The 20565-nt window shown below is 46.2% G+C and overlaps 1 protein-coding gene across 4 annotated transcripts in view; it reads left to right on the top strand.

The window, feature by feature from the left end:
- The window catches only part of DYM (dymeclin), a 1075019-nt gene that overhangs the window by 483052 nt on the left and 571402 nt on the right, over positions 1-20565 (top strand). For all 4 annotated transcript variants that reach the window (XM_029580368.1, XM_029580383.1, XM_029580376.1 and 1 more), the window contains exon 10: positions 16367-16545. In XM_029580368.1, the coding sequence (XP_029436228.1) occupies positions 16367-16545 (179 nt within the window). The remainder of the gene's footprint in view (positions 1-16366; positions 16546-20565) is intronic.

Here is a 20565-nt window from a genome sequence, read left to right as displayed (position 1 = left end):
TACCCCTAGATGATCTTGCTTCAGGTGAAGGTTTTCCTGCCAGTCAAGAGGGCTGGAACTCTAATGGCCCTCATCAGAGCCTTTCTGCAACAGGAATGGTATGTTGTCAAGGTTGGTCCTTGTCCTGGTGGTATAGGTCCATATTTATTTATGTATTTATTTATTGGTTTTTATATACCGCCGCTCATCAGAGATATCACGTCGGTGTACAGAGAACGAAAAATACGCAATTGCGTTGTACATAAAACAGTATGAAAACAACTGAGAAACTATACATTAAAACAGTTAAATGCATTAACAAAAAACAGGTTATAAAGATATATATATTATATATATATATATATATATATATATTCTGATCTTCCACCATTAGGTCTTAGTTTCAAGTGAAACAGGTTCTCTGAATGCTGTGAGGCCAGCTATCTGGACTTTCTTTTGCGGTTTCAGATCTTCTCTAATATCTCTTCCTCTTTTTGTCATCTGGCCTGAGAACTGCTTCTGTCAAGATGCATTTCAGTTCCATTGCGGCTTATTAGGTGGACAGAGCTCCGATCTCTCTCCACCCTTTGCTTTCCAAGTTTATGGAGGGACTGTGGCATATCAAGCCTCTGGTCAGTAAACCACCAGTACTGTGGGACCTTAATGTGATCCTGGCTCAACTCATGAATTTTCCTTTTGAGCTGGTTAAGTCTGTAGACCTGAAATTTTATATCTGGAAGGTAATGTTCCTTGTGACAGTCACTTTGGCAAAAAAAAAAAAAAAGAGCAAATTACAGGCCCTTGTCTCCTGTTTGCCCTATCTTCAGTTCTTTCTCAACAGAGTTGTCTGCACACAGCTTAAAAATCTCCCAAAAGTGGTATTTGCATTCCACCTCAATCAAGCAATAGTACTGCTCAAGTTCTTTCCAAAACCATATGTGCACAAAAGAGAACAGGCTTTTCACTCCTTAGACTGTAATATAGACCTAACATGTTACTTACAGAAGACTTACTCTTTGTCAAGCTTCTTAGTTATTTCTTCCTTTTGATCCCAACAGATTGGGAAGAGCAGTGGCAAAAAGAACTCTCTCCAATTGGTTAGCTTTCTGTATCACAAACTATGTTCTAGCTGGCTTACAGCTTATAGTCTCTATCAAGACTCATCAAGTACGAGCCAATGCTACCTCAGTGCCTCATCTGAGGGCCACTTCTGTTGAAGACATCTGCAAAGCTGCCACTTGGTCATCCATTCACACCTTCACATCCCACTATTGTCTAGATCAGGGGTGGGCAATTCCGGTTCTCGAGGGCTGCAAACCAGTCGGGTTTTCAGGATATCCTTAATGAATATGCATGAGAGAGACCTGCATACACACTGCCTCAGTTATATGCAAATCTATTTCATGCATATTCATTAGGGGTATCCTGAAAACCCGACTGGTTTGCAGCCCTCGAGGACCGGACTTGCCCACCCCTGGTCTAGATAGTATGTCCTAGAGAGACAAATAGTTCTGTGCAACCTGTTCATCTAGTAGTCCACTCTTTACCATGTGTGGTCCAGGATTTTTTATAAATTCATTGTTACCACAAGTCAACCCTCAACTTGGGATTTCTCACTGGTTTGGCTGATTTAATCCTGTTGTCAATGGAGAAAGAGAAAGCAAAGTTGCTTACTTGTAATGGGAATACTCCATAGACAGCAGGATAAATCAGCCATATGTTTTACTCATCTTCTTCCCTGGAGAGTCAACTGCATGCTTTAAGTTTTTGATGATATTGAGGGACTTGGGGGCAGCTACCACACATGGGAACTCCTGTGCATGTTCAGAAATATTTCTGAGCTCTGAGAGCTGTGTCTGTGTGTGCTGTCAGATTGTCACTCATTGGTTATGGCTTATTTATCCTGCTGTCTATGGAGAAACCCCATTACAGGTAAGCAACTTTGCTTTCCTTTTATAGTTTACACCTAACATTCCGCTGCCCCATTTCCAACTACAAAGTCTCACAATATCTCAACTGCCACCAATATTAGCACCACTGTTACCCAAACATCCAGTCTCCCAGGTACCAGTAGCATTTCAGATTGATGCTTTGCCACTACCAACCTGCCATATTGAACCACATAGCTATCCTGCCAGGCCTATTTGAGCACCTGCATTTCTGCTTAGACTTCTAATGTTTACTTGCAGCTTGCCAGACAGACTCAGCTGTGAACCATGATTGGATTGGATTGGATTGTCATTGTCTGGCTCATATTGACTATGAAGTTACACAATGCTGATTTTCTAAAGAAAACTAGTACGTTTTTGAGGTCTGTGGTGGCCTCACATATCACTTCCATTAGTGTGAAAAAAGAAGAAATTTTCTGCCATTCAAAAAGGTTCCAGGTTAGTGACCTGGCAGAAAATCAGCAATGAAGATACAAATGGCATCTGAAACTGCAAGTTAGTCAGTGACTCGATCTGAATGCATTTGAAATGTATTGTACACACAATTTTCTTTAAAATGATTCATCATACAGGGATATGTATGGGTGTGTACCTGTAGTTTTGAAATCTGCACACATGTAAGAATTTATTATTCAAAATAAACTCATTAAGCACGGCAAGTAGACATGTGCTCTGGCTCTCAAGGACACCTATACTCTTCTAATTCACGCGGCCCAGTGGCGTTGCCTACAGTTCCAAGTGCATTTGACCCACTACTAATACAAAATACTTCAATTTGGCTTCTCCTCTGCCCCCAGAGTCCCCAATAGTAGCAGTGCATCTTCATCGTCAGGGCATTCAGGTCTCCCCATACCTAGACAATTGGCTGATCATGGCAAATTCTCAAGAAGCAGCTCTCCATTCTCTGGATATGGCCATATGTCTGCTTCAGAACTTAGGTTTTCTCATCAACTTTGAGAAATCCAACCTAGAACCCATTTAGAATCTTCGGTTCATAGGGGCCCGCATATACTCCTTGCTTCGGAAGCCTTTCTTGCCCACTGATAAGAGATTGACCATAGTCTCTCTCTCATCAAAAATACAGTTTGCCAAACTGAGGATCACTGCCAGAAAACTCCTCATACTGCTTGGTCATATGGCTCCTGCCATCCAAATAGATCCCTTGACTCGCCCTCACATACATTTTCTCCAGTGCACTCTCAGTGGGAGATTGCAAACTGCACTGCAATCACATCACTAATGGCAAGAGAGCTACAGTGGTGGTTGTGTCCTCATGTACTCCAGAATGGTGCTCCACTCTGTTTATGACCCCTTCATCTCTTCCTCTTAATAAATGACTCAACCAGTATCCTCCCTTTCTCCAGTATTCTCCTCAGCCAAACCCTTGTATCTCTCTCCCCATTCTCAGGATCTCCAAATCCTCCCTGAACCTAGCACTCTCCCCACAGACCCCAAGATCATCACTCCTACCTCTGAAACTTAAGAACATAAGAAAATGCCATACTGGGTCTGACCAAGGGTCCATCAAGCCCAGCATCCTGTTTCCAACAGTGGCCAATCCAGGCCATAAGAACCTGGCAAGTACCCAAAAACTAAGTCTATTCCATGTAACCATTGCTAATGGCAGTGGCTATTCTCTAAGTGAACTTAATAGCAGGTAATGGACTTCTCCTCCAAGGACTTATCCAATCCTTTTTTAAACACAGCTATACTAACTGCACTAACCACATTCTCTGGCAACAAATTCCAGAGTTTAATTGTGCGTTGAGTAAAAAAGAACTTTCTCCGATTAGTTTTAAATGTGCCCCATGCTAACTTCATGGAGTGCCCCCTAGTCTTTCTACTATCCGAAAGAGTAAATAACCGATTCACATCTACCCGTTCTAGACCTCTCATGATTTTAAACACCTCTATCATATCCCCCCTCAGTCGTCTCTTCTCCAAGCTGAAAAGTCCTAACCTCTTTAGTCTTTCCTCATAGGGGAGTTGTTCCATCCCCCTTATCATTTTGGTAGCCCTTCTCTGTACCTTCTCCTTAAGCTTCTTTAACTTCCTTAAGCTTCTGTCATGACAGCAGCAACTGGCATCTTCTTTTCCTGCCACCGTGCTGGCTGACTTTTCTTCTACCAGTGTGGTCCACTGACATCTAATAATTGACTCCTGTCCACTACAGCTGCCCCCCCCCCACCCAAAACTATCTGTGGCACAGAAAGCAAGAGAACAAGGCTGCTGTAGCTCCATGAATGTCCCTGTGCATGATTTCGGCAAAGGCCAACAATGTTGGGCTGTTGATGATGAGAGCAGGGGTAGCCATGAAGTTATTTTACTTTATTATGGATTTCTTAATCGCCTACTGCCAATCTGTTTGGCAGTTTACAGTTCTATATTATGGCGAGCCAGTTATGCTGTTTGTTCTATTACTGCACTTTTAAAGCTGATCCTGTGGGATAGTTTGCCTACCCCTGTTTTAAGCTAAGCCCATGACAAAGTGAATTATAGTGGAAATGCAAGCATAAGTGACTCTCTTCAGATCTTTTAGGGACAAATAATATCATAAGTTCCTAATTGGCCTCAGCCCATAAAAATATATCTGCCCTACAGAGAAAATGTGGTGCTGCTTAGCTGTCTCTCTAGCTTCACCCCTAGATTTGTAACAGTTTCTTTCAACACAATCTTCTCCCCACATGTCCCTGGGTGCACTTCTAAATGGTATTCAAGTTGGGCTTTCTTGATTAATGAATTTCTTCTTGCCACCCTTCCATATAGACAGATTTGTGGAGTGCTTAGTATATTGTTTGGCCAGTCTTTGCAATGGAAACCTGTAGCTCTTTCAAAGTTGTCATTGGCCTCTTGGTTGCCTCCCTGATGTCTCCTCCTCGTTCAGTCATCCAGTTTGGAGGGCTAGCCTGATGTAGGTAGGATTTTGGTGACAATATGCTTTCTGCTTCTTTAGTAAATGTCTTGACCATGTTGTGAGAGACTGTCAAGGACTTTGCAATGATTTTATGCCATTTCCCAGACCTGTACCTTTACACAACTTTATCCCAGACTTCTTTTGACAGCTTCTTGGTGTTGATGGTCAAGTGTTTGCTTTAAAGTGTACTACCTGGCAGAGAGGAAGAACAGGAACTGTTGAATTTATCCTTTCGTCATGTTAAACTGTACTGTTTAACCCAAATGGAGCCAGTTCATTTGGTGTGTGCTTTTAAGGCAGTTGATTACACTAGAGCTACAGAAGTACTCTTATCTAACCAAGCTATTCCATGTTTTTATTTCTACTGTATTTTATAAGGCGTTCTGGAATATATTTTTCAATTGGCAGTAGTGGAAATGTGTGGATACATGGAACAAACCATTGCTTTAATGCATTTTACTTGAGGGCTATAGGTCAACAAAAGATGAACTTTTTGGAAGGTGGTGTAGACCTATAACCTCTGTATGCCCTAGAGGGAAAGAAAGACAAGGGAAATATAGAGATCTTCAAATACCTCTAAGGTATAAATAAAGAACAAAAGCACATTTTTTTTTCAGAAGACAAAATGCTGTACAAGAAGAGGACACGCATGAGAATCCAAAGGGGGTAGACTCAGAAGCAGAATAAAAAAACTTTTTCTGAATGGGTGGTAGATGCATGCCATAGAGTTCCACTGGAAGTGATGAAAACAAACGCAGTAATGGAAGTCTACAAAAACATGGGATAAGCTTAGAGGATACCTGGTGTTGAAGAAGTGGCAAATAAACATAAATGAACTGAAGTCTGTGGAATTGCACCAGGGGTGGGTTGGGAAGATTAAATGGCCATAATGGTCCTTTTTATTGTCATAGTCTAAAACAGTAGAAAGAACAGGGTTGGGAGGTAGCAATATTTCTGACATAGCACTCTCATCCTCTCAAGATCAGAGGCAAGGAGAGAGATGGAAGGACAAAATGAGTGAAGAAAGGAAGCACTGCCTAAGAACATAAGAAATTGCAATACTGGGTATGACCAAGGGTCCATCAAGCCCAGCATCCTGTTTCCAACAGTGGCCAATCCAGGCCATAAGAACCTGGCAAGTACCCAAAACTAAGTCTATTCCATGTTACCGTTGCTAGTAATAGCGGTGGTTATTATCTAAGTCAACTTAATTAATAGCAGGTAATGGACTTCTCCTCCAAGAACTTATCCAATCCTTTTTTAAACCCAGCTGCACTAACTGCACTAACCACATCATCTGGCAACAAATTCCAGAGCTTAATTATGCGGTGAGTGAAAAAGAATTTTCTCCGATTAGTCTTAAATGTGCTTCTTGCTAACTTCATGGAGGGCCCCCTAGTCCTTCTATTATCCGAAAGAGTAAATAACCGATTCACATTTATCTGTCCTAGACCTCTCATGATTTTAAAGACCTCTATCATATCCCCCATCAGCTGTCTCTTCTCCAAGTTGAACAGCCCTAACCTTTTAGCTTTTCTCACAGGAGAGCTGATCCATCCCTTTTATTATTTTGGTCACCCTTGTCTGTACCTTCTCCAGTGCAACTATATCTTTTTTGAGATTTACTTCAATAAGGGCAAGCAGGAAAGGGTGAAAATCAAAAGGGCTTCAATAAAAGTGCCACAAACAAAGGCATGGCTTAATAAAAGCAATAATGAAGAACGGCTAACCTCATAATGCTGATAAGTTTAAAGGCCCATGCTAATAAAGGCGGTGATTAATATGGGCACCACATAGCAGCTCATCAGAGCAATCTGCTTGCCATTTCTCCACTACTGTTGAAGTCCATGTCGATTCTTATTCCCGCGTCTACTTGAAGGGAAAGCAAGTTTAGCCCAAGCCACTGCCTCAGTGCAAACAGAGTCGTGGGCGCCCAGCAGCAGCGACTCCGGAGCCGGATCCCGAGAGCCGCAGGGGGACCAAAGGGGTGAAAAAACAGTGACAGAGAAAGTGCAAAGCCCACCGCTCACACCCTACCCCCACCCTGGGAGAGATCGGCGATGCCAGCCAAGCTGTGACACGGAAAGTTATAGCCGGGTGGGAGCTCGGGGTATGCAGCCGCTCCAGATGAGCTGAGTCTCCGGGCTGCTGCCCGCCCGCCATCCCCTGCTCCCATGAGCGGGGATCTGCTGCAGCTTCCGCCGGGATACGACCGCCACGGATCCCCTGCTCTGCACTCCTCTTCTTCCTCTTCCCCAGCCATGCTGGAAAACAGCAGTCGAAGCCCCGGCGCTACCTCCCCCCCCCTTATCTTCATTGCTGGGGATGCAGAATGGGAGGCAAGGTGCTGTTCAGCAAAATCCACATCCAGAGGGGTTCCTGGCCCTGAGAGCTGCTCCAGCCGGGCATGGTGGGTCAACGCTGGCTTAGCTCTCCCCCTCCAGGCTGTGCTCCTCCTCTACCCGAGCCTTCTTTATATTTGGTTTCTTCTAAGTAAAGGGGGGGGGGGCGATTAGGTATTCTTCTCACCCCCTCTTCCTTCTCCACACAGTTGTCGTTTTCTTTTTCCTTCCTCCTTCCTATCCTCCTCTCTGCTGTCTTCTGCACTTTTTGGCTTGGACCTGGAAGTGCCTGAGGACCGGAGGCGGCAAAGTCAAACATCAAACACTTTCCCAAAAAGCCTGGAGAAATCAACCAACTCGGGAGCAAAGAGGAGGATGAGGAGGTAAGGCGGAGGGTGGTTGAGAGAGCTGAGGGAATGATGCCAAAAATAAAAGCAGCAAGTAAAAAAAAAAAAAAAGGAGCAAGCTAAATAAATAACTCCTTCCCAGCAAGATGTGGATTGAGTACTGAGAGTGTTGATAAGCAAGGGGGTGGGAAGAGCCGAGGAGGAGGCGCCCAAATTCATCACCGCCTTTATAGGCATGGGCCTTTAATCTCATTGCTGTTATGAGGTTTGCCCTTCTTCATCGTTGCTTTTATTAAGCCGCTTGTATTAAGTCGCTTTTTTATTGTAGACCTTTTGATCTTTGCCCTTTCCTGCTTCCCTTATCCCCTTTTTGAGATGTGGCGACCAGAATTGTACTCAGTATTCAAGGTGCGGTCTCACCATGGAGCGATATAGAGGCATTATGACATTTTCCATTTTCTTCACCATTCCCTTTCTAATAATTCCTAACATTTGCTTTTTTAACTGCCGCAGCACACTGAGCAGACTATTTCAATGTATTATCCACTATGATGCCTAGATCTTTTTCCTGGGTGGTAGCTGCTAATATGGATCCTAACATTGTGTAATTATAGCATGGGTTATTTTTCCCTTAAAGCATCACCTTGCACTTGTCCACATTTAAATTTCATCTGCCATTTGGATGCCCAATCTTCCAGTCTTGCAAGGTCCTCTTGCAATTTATCACAATCCGCTTGTGATTTAACTACTCTGAATAATTTTGTATCATCTGCAAATTTGATTACTCACTCATCATATTCCTTTCCAGATCATTTTATAAATATATTGAAAAGCAGTGGTCCAAGTATAGATCCCTGAAGGACTCCAATGTTTGCCCTTTTCCAATGACAAAATTGACCATTTAATCCTACCTTCTGTTTCCTGTATTTTAACCAGTTTGTAATCCATGAAAGGACATCGCCTCCTATCCCATGACTTTTTAGTTTTATTAGAAGCTTCTCATGAGGGACTTTGTCAAACACCTCCTGAAAATCCAAATACACTACATCTACCAGTTCACCTTTATCCACCTGTTTATTAATCCCTTCAAAAAAATGAAGCAGATTTGTGAGACAAGACTTCCCTTGGGTAAATCCATGCTGACTGTTTTCTATTAAACCATGTCTTTCTATATGCACTGTGATTTTGATCTTTAGAATAGTTTCCCAGCACTGAATTCAGGCACAGAGGGCTATAGTTTCCTGGATCTCCCCTGGAGCCCTTTTAAATATGGGGTTACGTTGGCCACCCTCTAGTCTTCAGGTACAATGGATGATTTTAATGATAGGTTACAAATTTTAACTGATAGATCTGATATTTCATTTTTAGTTCCTTCAGAACTCTGGGGTGCATACCATCCGGTTCAGGTGATTTTCTACTTCTTAGTTTACCAATTTGGCCTACTACATCTTCTAGGTTCACAGTGATTTGGTTCAGTTAATCTGACTCGTCACCCTTGAAAACCATCTCCAGAACCGGTATCTCCCCAACATGCTCATTAGTAAAGACAGAAGCAAAGAATTAATTTAGTCTTTCTGCAATGGCCTTATCTTCCCTAAGAGCCCCTTTAACCCCTTGGTCATCTAACGGGCCAACTGACTCCCTCACAGATTTCTTGCTTCGGTGTAGAATGGTTGGAACCAGCAGGCCACAACTCCCTCGGAAACAAGTGTTGGTGTCAGCAGGTTATTGATGGCAGCATACTTTCCAGAAAGGCCACTTAGATCTAGGACAGTTTAGTTTTATAACTGTCTGGTTTATTATGGAGTTTAGTAGTAATGCATGATGAAGGGTTGGGATCTGGGGATTGGATTTTGTATGGAGGATAGTAAAAAACTTGAGGAATCAAACAAAACATGACTGGCAAAGAAAGGATGTCCTCAATATGGTCAAATTTTTATATCTCTGCTATATACCTGCTGTGTGGACAGGGATAATTGGGTAGATTGGATGGTCAATGGCCTTTTTAGTGTCCTCTACTATATTATATCACTATTGTGCAGTTTCCTATTGTTATCAAAGTTGTTGGGGAACTTTCATAATGCAAAATTTTTATATATCTGTTTTCCAGATATATATTTTTATATATCTGTTTTCCAGATATATAAAAATAGGTTGCAGACCTATTGGCCATATCTCTTTGTTGTCACTTACTGCAATTTAGTTATTGACAGGTTTGATCTGTACACGCTTATGCTTAAATATTGTTGTTTCCACCAATGCATATGCAAAGATTACAGAACAGAGCTCACATGAAGACAAACCTTTTTATCTATTTTTCTAGTTTGGTTAGATGCCATTTCAGGAAGATGCTTACAGTGACTTACGTTAAAACAAATGCAAAATAGAGTACAGCAAATACTCACAATAACAGAAAAATGACCAGAAATATCAAATCAACAATTTCCTGTCGTGTAGCCAGATGGACTCAGAACAAGTGGGTATAGTGTGCTCGTGCTAGCAGTTGGAGACGGATCTGACGTCAGCACGGGTACATATACCCCCACAGGAAGTGAAGCTCTTCAGTAATTTCCGTCTCCAAAGCAGTTTGGAGAGCCTGCACGCTCGCTGAGCGTGTTTCCAATCTACTTTCTATTTTCTACTTCTACTTCCTAAACTTCTACAGAACATCGAGCCCCGCACTCTTGCGGTGATACCAATCGGTCCCTCCCCCAGTTGAGTTTCCCAAGGTGATTTCCGTGGTCCCTCGGAAGTTTCGGCCTCGGTCCGGTGGCCGAATCGCGGCAGGGACCAAGCCCCCAAGCAGGAAAGGCCTTGGGTTGAGCTAAGAGGCGTGGACTTGGGAGGCAGCTGGTGCATTCCTCAAGCGCGGCGGTGAAGGTATTTGCCCTCTCCCCCCGCAGCCGGAGACTGCCCGGGTTTCAGCCGGGAAGCGCCGAGGATCAGGTAAGGCGCACAACTTTTACTTTGGTCTCCGAAGTTCGAGGATCGGCGGCGTTGCCTGTAGGCGGCACACCACGGAGGTCGCCATTTTGTTGGCCCTGTTCAGGTATTGAGTGCCCATGATAGGCGCCTGTGTTGATCGCATATTGTGTTTAGCGTATATTGCTGACCGCATATTATTGAGCGCATATTGTGTTTGGCGTATATTGCTGACTGCATATTATTGAGCGCATATGGTGTTTAGCGTATATTGCTGAGCGCATATTGTATTAAGCATATATAGCTGCCGCTTCCTATTGAGCGCATATTGTATTAAGCGTATATAGCTGCTGCTTATTAAGCGCATATTGTATTAAGCGTATATAGCTGTCGCTTATTATTGAACGCATATTGTTGAGCGCATGTTATATTAAGCGCTTGTATTAAGCGCATATTGCTGCCGCATATTATTCAACGCATATTCTTCAAAGCGCAATGGAACACTCGAATGCCCCGGTGGCGGCGCCTCCTGAATCCGGCGTGAAAGCTCTTGGCCTCTGCTCAGCATGCCAGCTCAGAGCCACGCACAGCGAGGAGCCAACTCCCTTTGTGCCCAATGTGAGGAGGCAGTGGGTGCCTCGGGCCAGGACCAGTCTCAACTGAGGTTTGTTGACAGTTCCCCAGGGGCCACCCCGGACCTCGCAGGCAGTCTCGAACAATCTGGAATTCCGGGGGACCTGGTACCCCGTCGGCTTGAGACCGCCTCCATTTCCTGGGTGGATCTCTTTAAGAGGATCCATGCCTTTGTGCAGATGCAATCAGCTTCCCGTCCAGGCCCTGCTGTTACTGTGGCTGCTCCAGCGGACCCTGCCCCTGGACCTTCGCGCCCTTATCGTGGGCGAGCGCACCCGCCTCCGGGCAGTCCGGTTCAGGCGGACCCTGATGTCTCAGAGACTGAATCAGAACCCTCCGAGGAGGGGGAACTCCCCTCGGGGATGGAGCCATATCAAACCATGAGGCGGTTCTTTCCCAAGGAAGATCTCTCTGACCTCATATCTCAGTCCCTGGCGGAGTTGGATATTACAGGCTCCAGCACTACGGTGCCATCTACACAGAACCCCCTGCTGGAAGGTCTTCGTCCTACAGCCCGCCATTGTCCCTTCTTGCAAGCTGCACAGCAACTGATAGATCTGGAATGGGCTGCACCAGCGGCCTCATTCAAAGGGGGGCGGGGCCTGATAGGCATGTACCCCCTGGATCCGGCTATCAAGGAGATGCTGGCGTGCCCTCAGGTGGACGCCTTGGTTAGCGCGGTGGTCAAGCGCACTACCATTCCAGTTGAAGGGGGGGCGGCCCTCAAGGAACCTCATGACCGGCGACTGGACGCCATCCTGAAACAGACATTTGAGGTGGCAGCCCTGTCTTTGCGAATTGCAACCTGCACAGTGGTGACGCGTTCCTGTTTGTCACAGGTCAGGAACAATGCTCCGGTGGCAGACATGGAGTCCGCTCTCTCGTTCCTCACGGATGCTGCATCCGACCTCGCCCGTACAACAGCCAAGGGGATCTCATCTTCTGTGGCTGCCAGGAAGGCAGCTCTGGATACGGAACTGGTCAGCGGATGCTCCTTCAAAGACACGCCTCACCAGAATGCCCTTTAGGGGGTCTTTCCTGTTCGGCAGTGACCTGGATAAATTGGTCAGCACATGGGGTGCCTCTCCTATTCCTCGACTGCCGGAAGACAGGTTCAAAAAGAACCAGCGCACCTTTCCAAGGCCTTCCAGAGGCAGAAGCTCCCAACGCTTCCTTCCCTATAGGGGTCGCTACCAGGCACCTCGTCCTCAGGCCAGGAACCAGTCCTTTCGGCCCAAGCAGCAGAAGAGGGGAGCCGGCTCGGGTTCAGGCCCCGGCCGTGCCTCCCAATGAAAATCAGCCGATCCATCTGGGGGATGGGGCCATAGGGGGCAGGTTAACCCTCTTCTACCCCAGATGGGTCGAGATTATGTCGGACCAGTGGGTCCTCGCCATCATCCGAGAGGGTTGCTTTCTGGACTTCCATCATCTACCTCCGGACAAGTTTCTGGAATCTTCGTGTCCGATCCACAAGAAGGCAGCATTGGAAGCTACCTTGGTGAGGCTCCTGTCCTTGAAAGCCATAATCCTGGTACCTGCACGGGAAATGAATTCTGGGCATTATTCCATTTATTTCATGGTACCCAAGAAAGAGGGCACTTTCCGGCCCATATTGGACCTCAAGTCAGTCAATCGATACTTACAGGTCCCGAGGTTTCGCAGTACAGCCAGGAGAATTCCTCAGAGCCTTGGATTTATCAGAAGCCTACCTGCATATCCCGATCCATCCGGATCATCAGCGCTACCTACGCTTCAAGGTTCTGGGATACCACTTCCAATTCCGGGTTTTGCCCTTCGGGTTAGCCATGTCGCCGCGGACCTTCACCAAGGTGGTCGTAGTGGTAGCAGCGGCGCTCAGACGGGAAGGAATCCTCGTCCATCCCTACCTGGACGAGTGGCTGATCAGGGTGAAATCACGAGAGGAGAGCCATCGGGCAACCAACAGAGTGATCGCCCTTCTGGAAAGCCTGGGATGGGTAGTCAACCTCAACAATAGTTGCCTACAGCCTTCCCAATCACTGGAATACCTGGGAGTACAGTTCGACACCCAGGCAGACACCGTCAGGCTCACTACTAAGAGAAGGTTAAAACTTCAGACGCGTCTCCGGTCCTTGATGGGAGCCAGCCGGCCCATAGCTTGGGATTATCTGCAGGTTCTCGGCCTCATGGCCTCCACCCTGGAAGTGGTGCCCTGGGCAAGAGCCCATATGAGACCTCTACAACACTCCCTCCTCTCTCACTGGAGCCCCCGATTCCGGAATTATTCCACGCACCTACCTCTGCCGGCCAGAGTGAGGACCCAGTTACGGTGGTGGTTGCAGTTCAACCACACGAGCAGGGGGTCGAAGATGTCCTCCCCCACGTGGATTCTGCTCACCACAGATGCCAGCCTGAGCGGCTGGGGAGCACACTGCGAAGAACTCACCGCGCAAGGGCGGTGTGACAGAACAGTCAGGGTGGAACATCAACCGTCTAGAGGCACGAGCAGTCCGGCTAGCCTGCCTGCAATTAGCTCACAGACTGAGGAACAGAGCAGTCAGAGTGATGTCCGACAACGCCACCACGGTGGCATACAACAACCGCCAGGGCGGAACCCGAAGTCGACAAGTATCTCTAGAGATAGCCCCGTTGATGACTTGGGCAGAGGCGAATCTTCAGGACATCTCCGCCGTCCACATTGCCGGGAAGGACAACACCACGGCGGACTTCCTCAGCAGAGAAAGCATAAGTCCGGGGGAGTGGCAGCTGTCGCCCACAGCCTTCCAGATGATTGTGGATCACTGGGGGATTCCGGACATGGACTTACTAGCGGACAGGTCCAATGCTCAAGTACCCAGATACTTCAGCTGCAAGCGGGATCCGTTCTGTCAAGGGATCGATGCCCTGGTTCAGCCATGGCCTCCAGGGGCCCTGCTATACGCCTTTCCTCTGTGGCCCCTGCTGGGCACCCTTATCCACAAGATTTAGAAGTACCGGGGCCTAGTTCTTCTAGTGGCACCAGACTGGCCAAGAAGACCCTGGTACGCGGACATGAGAAGACTACTGGCAGGGGAGCCCCTTCCCCTGCCTCCACTCAGGGACCTGCTACGTCAAGGTCCCCTCCTTCACGAGGATCCAGCTCAATTCTCTCTTACGGTCTGGCCATTGAGAGGGCTAGACTGAAGAAAAGAGGTTACTCGGAGCCAGTGATACACTTCTCCGAGCTCGCAAGTTTTCCACATCCCTCACCTATGTCAAGATCTGGAGAGTATTTGAAGACTGGTGCGTCACTCACGGCACCAATCCACATGCGACTACAATCCCTATTGTTTTGGATTTCCTGCAAGATGGACTTCAGAAGGGTCTCTCCCTCAGCTCCATCAAGGTTCAGGTGGCTGCGCTGTCTTGCTACGGTCCCAGGAGGGATGGCAAGACCATTGCCACACACCCAGATGTTTCTCGCTTCCTGAAAGGAGTCAAGCACATTCGTCCGCCACTGAAGTGGCCAGTGCCTTTGTGGAACCTCAACCTTGTTTTGGATTTCCTCGCAGGATCCTCCTTCAGACCCCTTCGGGGCCTGTCTCTCCATTCTCTCAATTTGAAGATGGTGTTCTTGCTGGCTGTATGTTCAGCACGCTGCATCTCGGAGCTACAAGCACTGTCTTGCCGTGATCCTTTTCTCAGAATCACTCCTGAGGCTATCCATCTTCGCATGGTTCCATCCTTCTTGCCGAAGGTAGTCTCACATTTTCACCTCAACCAGACCATATCCTTGCCAACTATGGCAGGTCTGAAGAAATCAGAAGAAGGGCGTTTGCTACGCCATCTCGACATTGGCAGATTGCTGCCCAGATATCTGGAAATGACAGAAACAGTACGAAAGACTGACCATCTGTTCGTCCTTCACAGCGGGAAGAAACAAGGTGAAGCGGCCTCTCGGCCCACCATCGCCCGCTGGATTAAAGAAGTCATCAGAGCGGCCTACGTAGAGGCCGGGAAGTCACCGCCTCTACTAGTCAAGGCCCATTCTACCAGAGCCCAAGCGACATCTTGGGCGGAATCTAGGATGCTGTCGCCTGCAGATATATATGTAAAGCGGCGACATGGTCCTCCCTCCATACCTTCTCCAGGTTTTACCGTCTTGATGTCCAGGCCAGGGAGGATACAGCATTTGCGAGGGCGGTCTTACACGGTCCTCAGGCAGCCTCCCACCCAGTCCGGGAGTAAAGCTTTTGTACATCCCACTTGTTCTGAGTCCATCTGGCTACACCACAGGAAATGTGGAGATTACTTACCTGATAATCTCGTTTTCCTTAGTGTAGACAGATGGACTCAGCATACCACCCAGCTGCCTGTAGTCATTGGTTTCACCGGTTCAAGGTAAGCCTTCTCACTTCTTACATGAGTGCGTCCACTCTGCCAGGTGTCGACGCCTTCCGGTTGGGAATGCTGGCGGTCTCCAGCTACTATCAATCGGTCAGGGGAATCCTGTTTTCACTATTTTTCTTGATCGTCAGTACACATATATCCATAACAGCTTTTGCAAGGAAGATTACTGAAGAGCTTCACTTCCTGTGGGGGTATATGTACCCGTGCTGACGTCAGATCCGTCTCCAACTGCTAGCATGAGCACGCTATACCCACTTGTTCTGAGTCCATCTGTCTACACTAAGGAAAACGAGATTATCAGGTAAGTAATCTCCACAATATCAATCTATAACATATTAAATTGACATTCTGTATAATAAACCAAACAGTAACCATGTCAAACAAGATATCAATAAAATTAAGTTTGCTCATTACTTCCAGTCTGAGGTCAATTCACTACTTTAGCAAGGCCAGCGCTAAAATACAATCAAATAATTAAAAGCAATTTGAAAAGTTAATCTTGGGTCCTTACTAGAAAACAATGAAACTAGTTTGTGTTCTGTGTTCTATGTAAAGGATACGCCCATTTCACTGGCGCTTCCACACAGTTGATTGTAAACTGGTACGATGTGCGCACGGATATCGGTATATAAAAATGTTAAAATAAATAAATGATAATAAAATAAAATCTAGGTGACTAGTATCCCAAAATAGGAGCAATAGGTCAGGTAAATGCAGATGTAAAAAGTGCTTTTTAACAGCTCTCTAAAATTACTATATTTCTATATGTCACTGATGGAGTGATCTAAGGAATTCCACAACTTTGCAGTAGAGCAGGAGAAGGCCCTGTTAATACTGTCTATGTATGGGATATGTGACTGTAAAGATATAAATATCTAATTTTTCCTATTTTTTTTGTGTTCTATGTTTCAGATAGTACTGTTCTTCCTTCCCCAAATCCACATGCTTTCCAGATTAATTTTAATAGTTTGTACACTGCTCTGTGTGAGCAACAGAAGTCTGACCAGGCGACTCTCCTTTTATACACATTATTACATCAGAACAGCAATGTGAGGACATACATGTTGGCTCGCACAGATATGGAAAACCTTGTAAGTATGTTGTTATGCTTTTCATGCTTTCTTTTGCTTTACTGAATTTTATTAGTCATTATTTTAATGGTGTCTTAAATACATTTGGGGTTGATTTTTAGAAACCTGGATGGAATTTGGGCAGTATGGTGCCATTTACTTTCCAATGAACTCTCATTCATTTTTGTCCAGGCCTGACAAGTGGGTTATGTCCTCCAAGAAAACAAGCTCAAAACTGACTTCACACCTCCTATAAGGCTCTAGAATTGTTTTCAGCTTTTCAGTGTTTCCTTTGTCTCAGCAGATGGTAGCAGGTATCTATATTGGTGCAGCAGATGAAGCTGGGCTCATGGAAGCATTTATTTACTTATTTACTTTAAATGTTTTATATACTGTTTTTTTGTACAGGAGTATAAAAATGCAATGGCTTTGGGCTGATTTCCCCATTCTAAGAGCCAGCTCTGAATTCAGGGCAGGTTACTGAATGACAATCAGGTGCTGGCTAATCTTTCTTCCCTCTGAGAACTGGCTCCTTGGGGTTCCTTAGTGTTTCTCTGGTCAGTGAAGAGGGTACCAGGTGTGGCTATATTGGCTTTCCTTCCCTTCTGTATGTTAGGTGTCCTCCTTTTGGTTGTTATTCTGCATAAAGTTTAAAAAAATGAGGAGAAGAGCCAGGGGTGGAAATGGAAGGCCAGGTCAAGCTGCAAGTTACAGCAGAGTCCTTCGGGATCTCTGCAGGCAGCTCAGCCCTCTTGAATGGACAAGCCTCAGGTATGGTCACAGGTGCTACAGTGCTCTGGGAAACCAATGTCATGTGGTGTTACTTTGGTGATTCACCTCTGTGAAAGAGGTCCGGGGAACGGCTGCAAATGTTTTTTTAAAGGCTTGACACACAAATCAAGGTCATGTGAGCGCACTAGAACCCCAAATAGTGAAAGATTAGGGAAGCCTTGAGGCTGGCAAGTATATAAGAACATAAAATTTATCATAAAGGTCCCTCAAGCCCTGTATCCTGTTTCCAAAAGTGGCCAATCCAGATCTCAAGTACCTTGTAGGATCCCAAAAGGTTGATTATATTCCATGTTGCTTATCCCAGGGATAAGCAATGGATTTCCCCAAGTCCACCTTAATGGATTATGAACTTTTCTTCCATGAACTTGTCCAAACATTTTTTGAACCCACCTACATTAACAGCTTTTACCACATCTTTTGGCAGTGAATTCCAGAGTTTAATTATTCAGTGAGTAAATTAATATTTTCTCCTATTTGTTTAAATAGATCACTTACAGGCCGATACAGTACAGTGTGCTCCGACGGAGCACACTGTTAGCCTGCTCTTGGATGCGCGTTTTCCTTTACCCCTTATTCAGTAAGGGGAGGAAAACGCGCGTCCAACCCGCGGCACCTAATAGCGCCCTCAACATGCAAATGCATGTTGATGGCCCTAATGTGCAGCCAAGCCGCACATTTTACTCTCAGAAATTAGCACCGACCCAAAGGTAGGCGCTAATTTCTTCCGGCACCGGGAAAGTGCACAGAAAAGCAGTAAAAACTGCTTTTCTGTGCACCCTCCGACTTAATATCATGGCGATATTAAGTCGGGGGTCCCGAAGAGTAAAAAAAAGTGTTAAAAAAAATTTTTTTTTTTTTAATTCAGCCTGTGGCTGTCAGGCCGAAAACCGGACGCTCAATTTTGCCGGCGTCCGGTTTCCGAACCCGTTGCTGTCAACGGGCTCGAGAACCGACGCCGGCAAAATTGAGTTTTGGCTGTCAAACCCGCTGACTGCCGCCGCTCCGGTCCAAAAGGAGGCGCTAGGGACGTGCTAGTGTCCCTAGCGCCTCCTTTTCCCCGTTTCTACCGCACCACCTAATTTGAATACTGAATTGCGCGTGCCGGGAGAGTGGGCGTTCGTCCGCTCTCCCGCGGACTTTACTGAATCGGCCTGTTAGTAACTTTATCGAATGGCCCCTGGCCTTTGTATATTTTTATAGAGTAAACTGTGTGGCCTTATCTACAGGTATTCAGCTTGATGGCAGCAACCCTGGAAGTGGTGCTGTGGGCAAGAGTGCATATGTGTCCTTTTCAGCGCTCCGTGCTGTTTCATTGGAACCCATGGTCTCAGGACTACTCCTTCAGCTCCACTTGCCCATGGAAATCTCTCACTGCCAGTAGTGGTTGCAGAAGGGTCATCTGAGAAAGGGAGTTTCCCTTACATTCTGGACGGGTTGATACTCATGACAGATGTGAGTCTCCAGGGTTGGGGAGCTCACTGTCAGAAACTAATGGCGCTAGGATGCTGGAATATCGAAATGTCCCTCTGGAGCATCAATTGCCTGGAAGCCTTGGCAGTCTGGTTGGCATGCTTGCAGTTGTGTGACAAACTGCAGGGTCGAGGGGTCAGAGTAATGTCGGACAATGCAATGACAGTGGCTTAGATCAATGGACAGGGAGGAACCAAGAGCCAGCAAGTATCGCAGGAAATACAGTAACTTATGGAATGGGCGGAAGGGCATCTCCAGGTGATCTCATCCTCTCACATTGCAGGAAAAGACAACATAAGAGCAGACTTTCTCAGCAGGGAGAGTCTGGACCCTGGAGAAATGGGTATTGTCAGACGAGACATTTCAACTGGCAGTAAATTGCTGGGACCTTCGGTTCCTAGACCTACTGGCGACTTCTCACAATGCGAAGGTTCCTCGATTCTTCAGTTGTAGGATAGATCAGAGATGCTTGGGTATCAATGCTCTCGTTCAGGTCTGGCTGGAAGACTAGCTGTTTACCATTCCTCCATGGGCCCATGTTGGGCAGAATAGTTCACAGGATTGAAGGCCACAGGGGGATGGTGCTCCTGGTGGCATTGGATTGGCTCAGAACTCCATGGTATGCAGATCTGCGGACTCCTGGTAGAGACCCTCCTTCGTCTTCCACTGCACAAGAATCTGTTGCAGCAGGGGCCTGTCCTTCACAAAGATCCAGCTCAGTTTTGTCTTATAATATGGCCCTTGAGAGAGCTCGCTTGTTGAAGCGTGGATATTCTTCCGTGATAATTGTGACTTGCTAAGAGCTTGAAAGTTCTCTACTTCCTTAGCCTATGTGTGGGTTTGGTGAGAGTTTGAGGCTTGAGGTGTTCTTCCTCATTCAGTTAAGATCCGACTCATTTTGGAATTTTTGCAGGATGTGTTAAATAAAGGGTTGGCCCTTAATTCCTTGAAGGTACAGGTTGTAGCTCTTGCCTATTTCAGCGGCCTGATGAATGGTGTGAATCCTTATTGTCTCATGCTGATGTGGCCTGTTTCTTGAAGGGAGTGAAACATCTTCCTCCTCCCTTGCGGTTACCTGTTCCCTTGTGTAGTCTTAACCTGCTGTTGGATTTCTTGGCGGGCCCTACGTTTCGACTGCTGCCTAGCCTTTCCTTATTGCTGTTGACCGTTAAAACAGTGTTTCTGGTAGCAATAAGTTCTGCATGTCGAATTTCCAAGCTGCAGGCCTTGTCTTGCCGGGAGCCGTTCCTTCGTGTAACTCCAGTATTGTTCCCTCTCTCATGCCTAAAGTGGTCTCAGATTTTCACTTAAATAAGTCCATTTCCCTGCCGTCCTTGGATAAGGAAAGTGATGCAGAAGAGTATCGCCTGTTGTGTCCCTTGGATGTCAAGAGACGTGTTGTGCAATTTCTGGAGGTTTCTAAACCTTTCTGAAAGACAGATTGTCTGTCCTTCATGGTGGAGGAAAGCAGGGTGAATCACCTTCACAGGCTACAATAGCTCGCTGGATTAAAGAAGTAGTCACAGCCGCATATGTGGATGCTGAAAAGCCGTTGCCTACTCAGGTTAAGGCTCATTGCACTAGGGCTCAGGTAGTGTCATGGACGGAGATTAGATTGATGTGTCCTGTTGATATTTGCCGAGCTGTGATGTGGTCCTCCTTTCACACTTCTAGGTATTATCATCTGGATGTGCAGGACCGGGAGGGTGCAGCCTTTGCATGTGCAGTATTGACTGGACTGTGAGCTCTCACCCTATTCGGGAGTAACTTGGGTACATC

Source organism: Rhinatrema bivittatum, chromosome 1 (assembly GCF_901001135.1).
Source record: "Rhinatrema bivittatum chromosome 1, aRhiBiv1.1, whole genome shotgun sequence".
NCBI lineage: Eukaryota > Metazoa > Chordata > Amphibia > Gymnophiona > Rhinatrematidae > Rhinatrema > Rhinatrema bivittatum.
The sequence above is the reverse complement of the archived record's forward strand: the minus strand, read 5'-3'. Positions and strand labels throughout refer to the sequence as shown.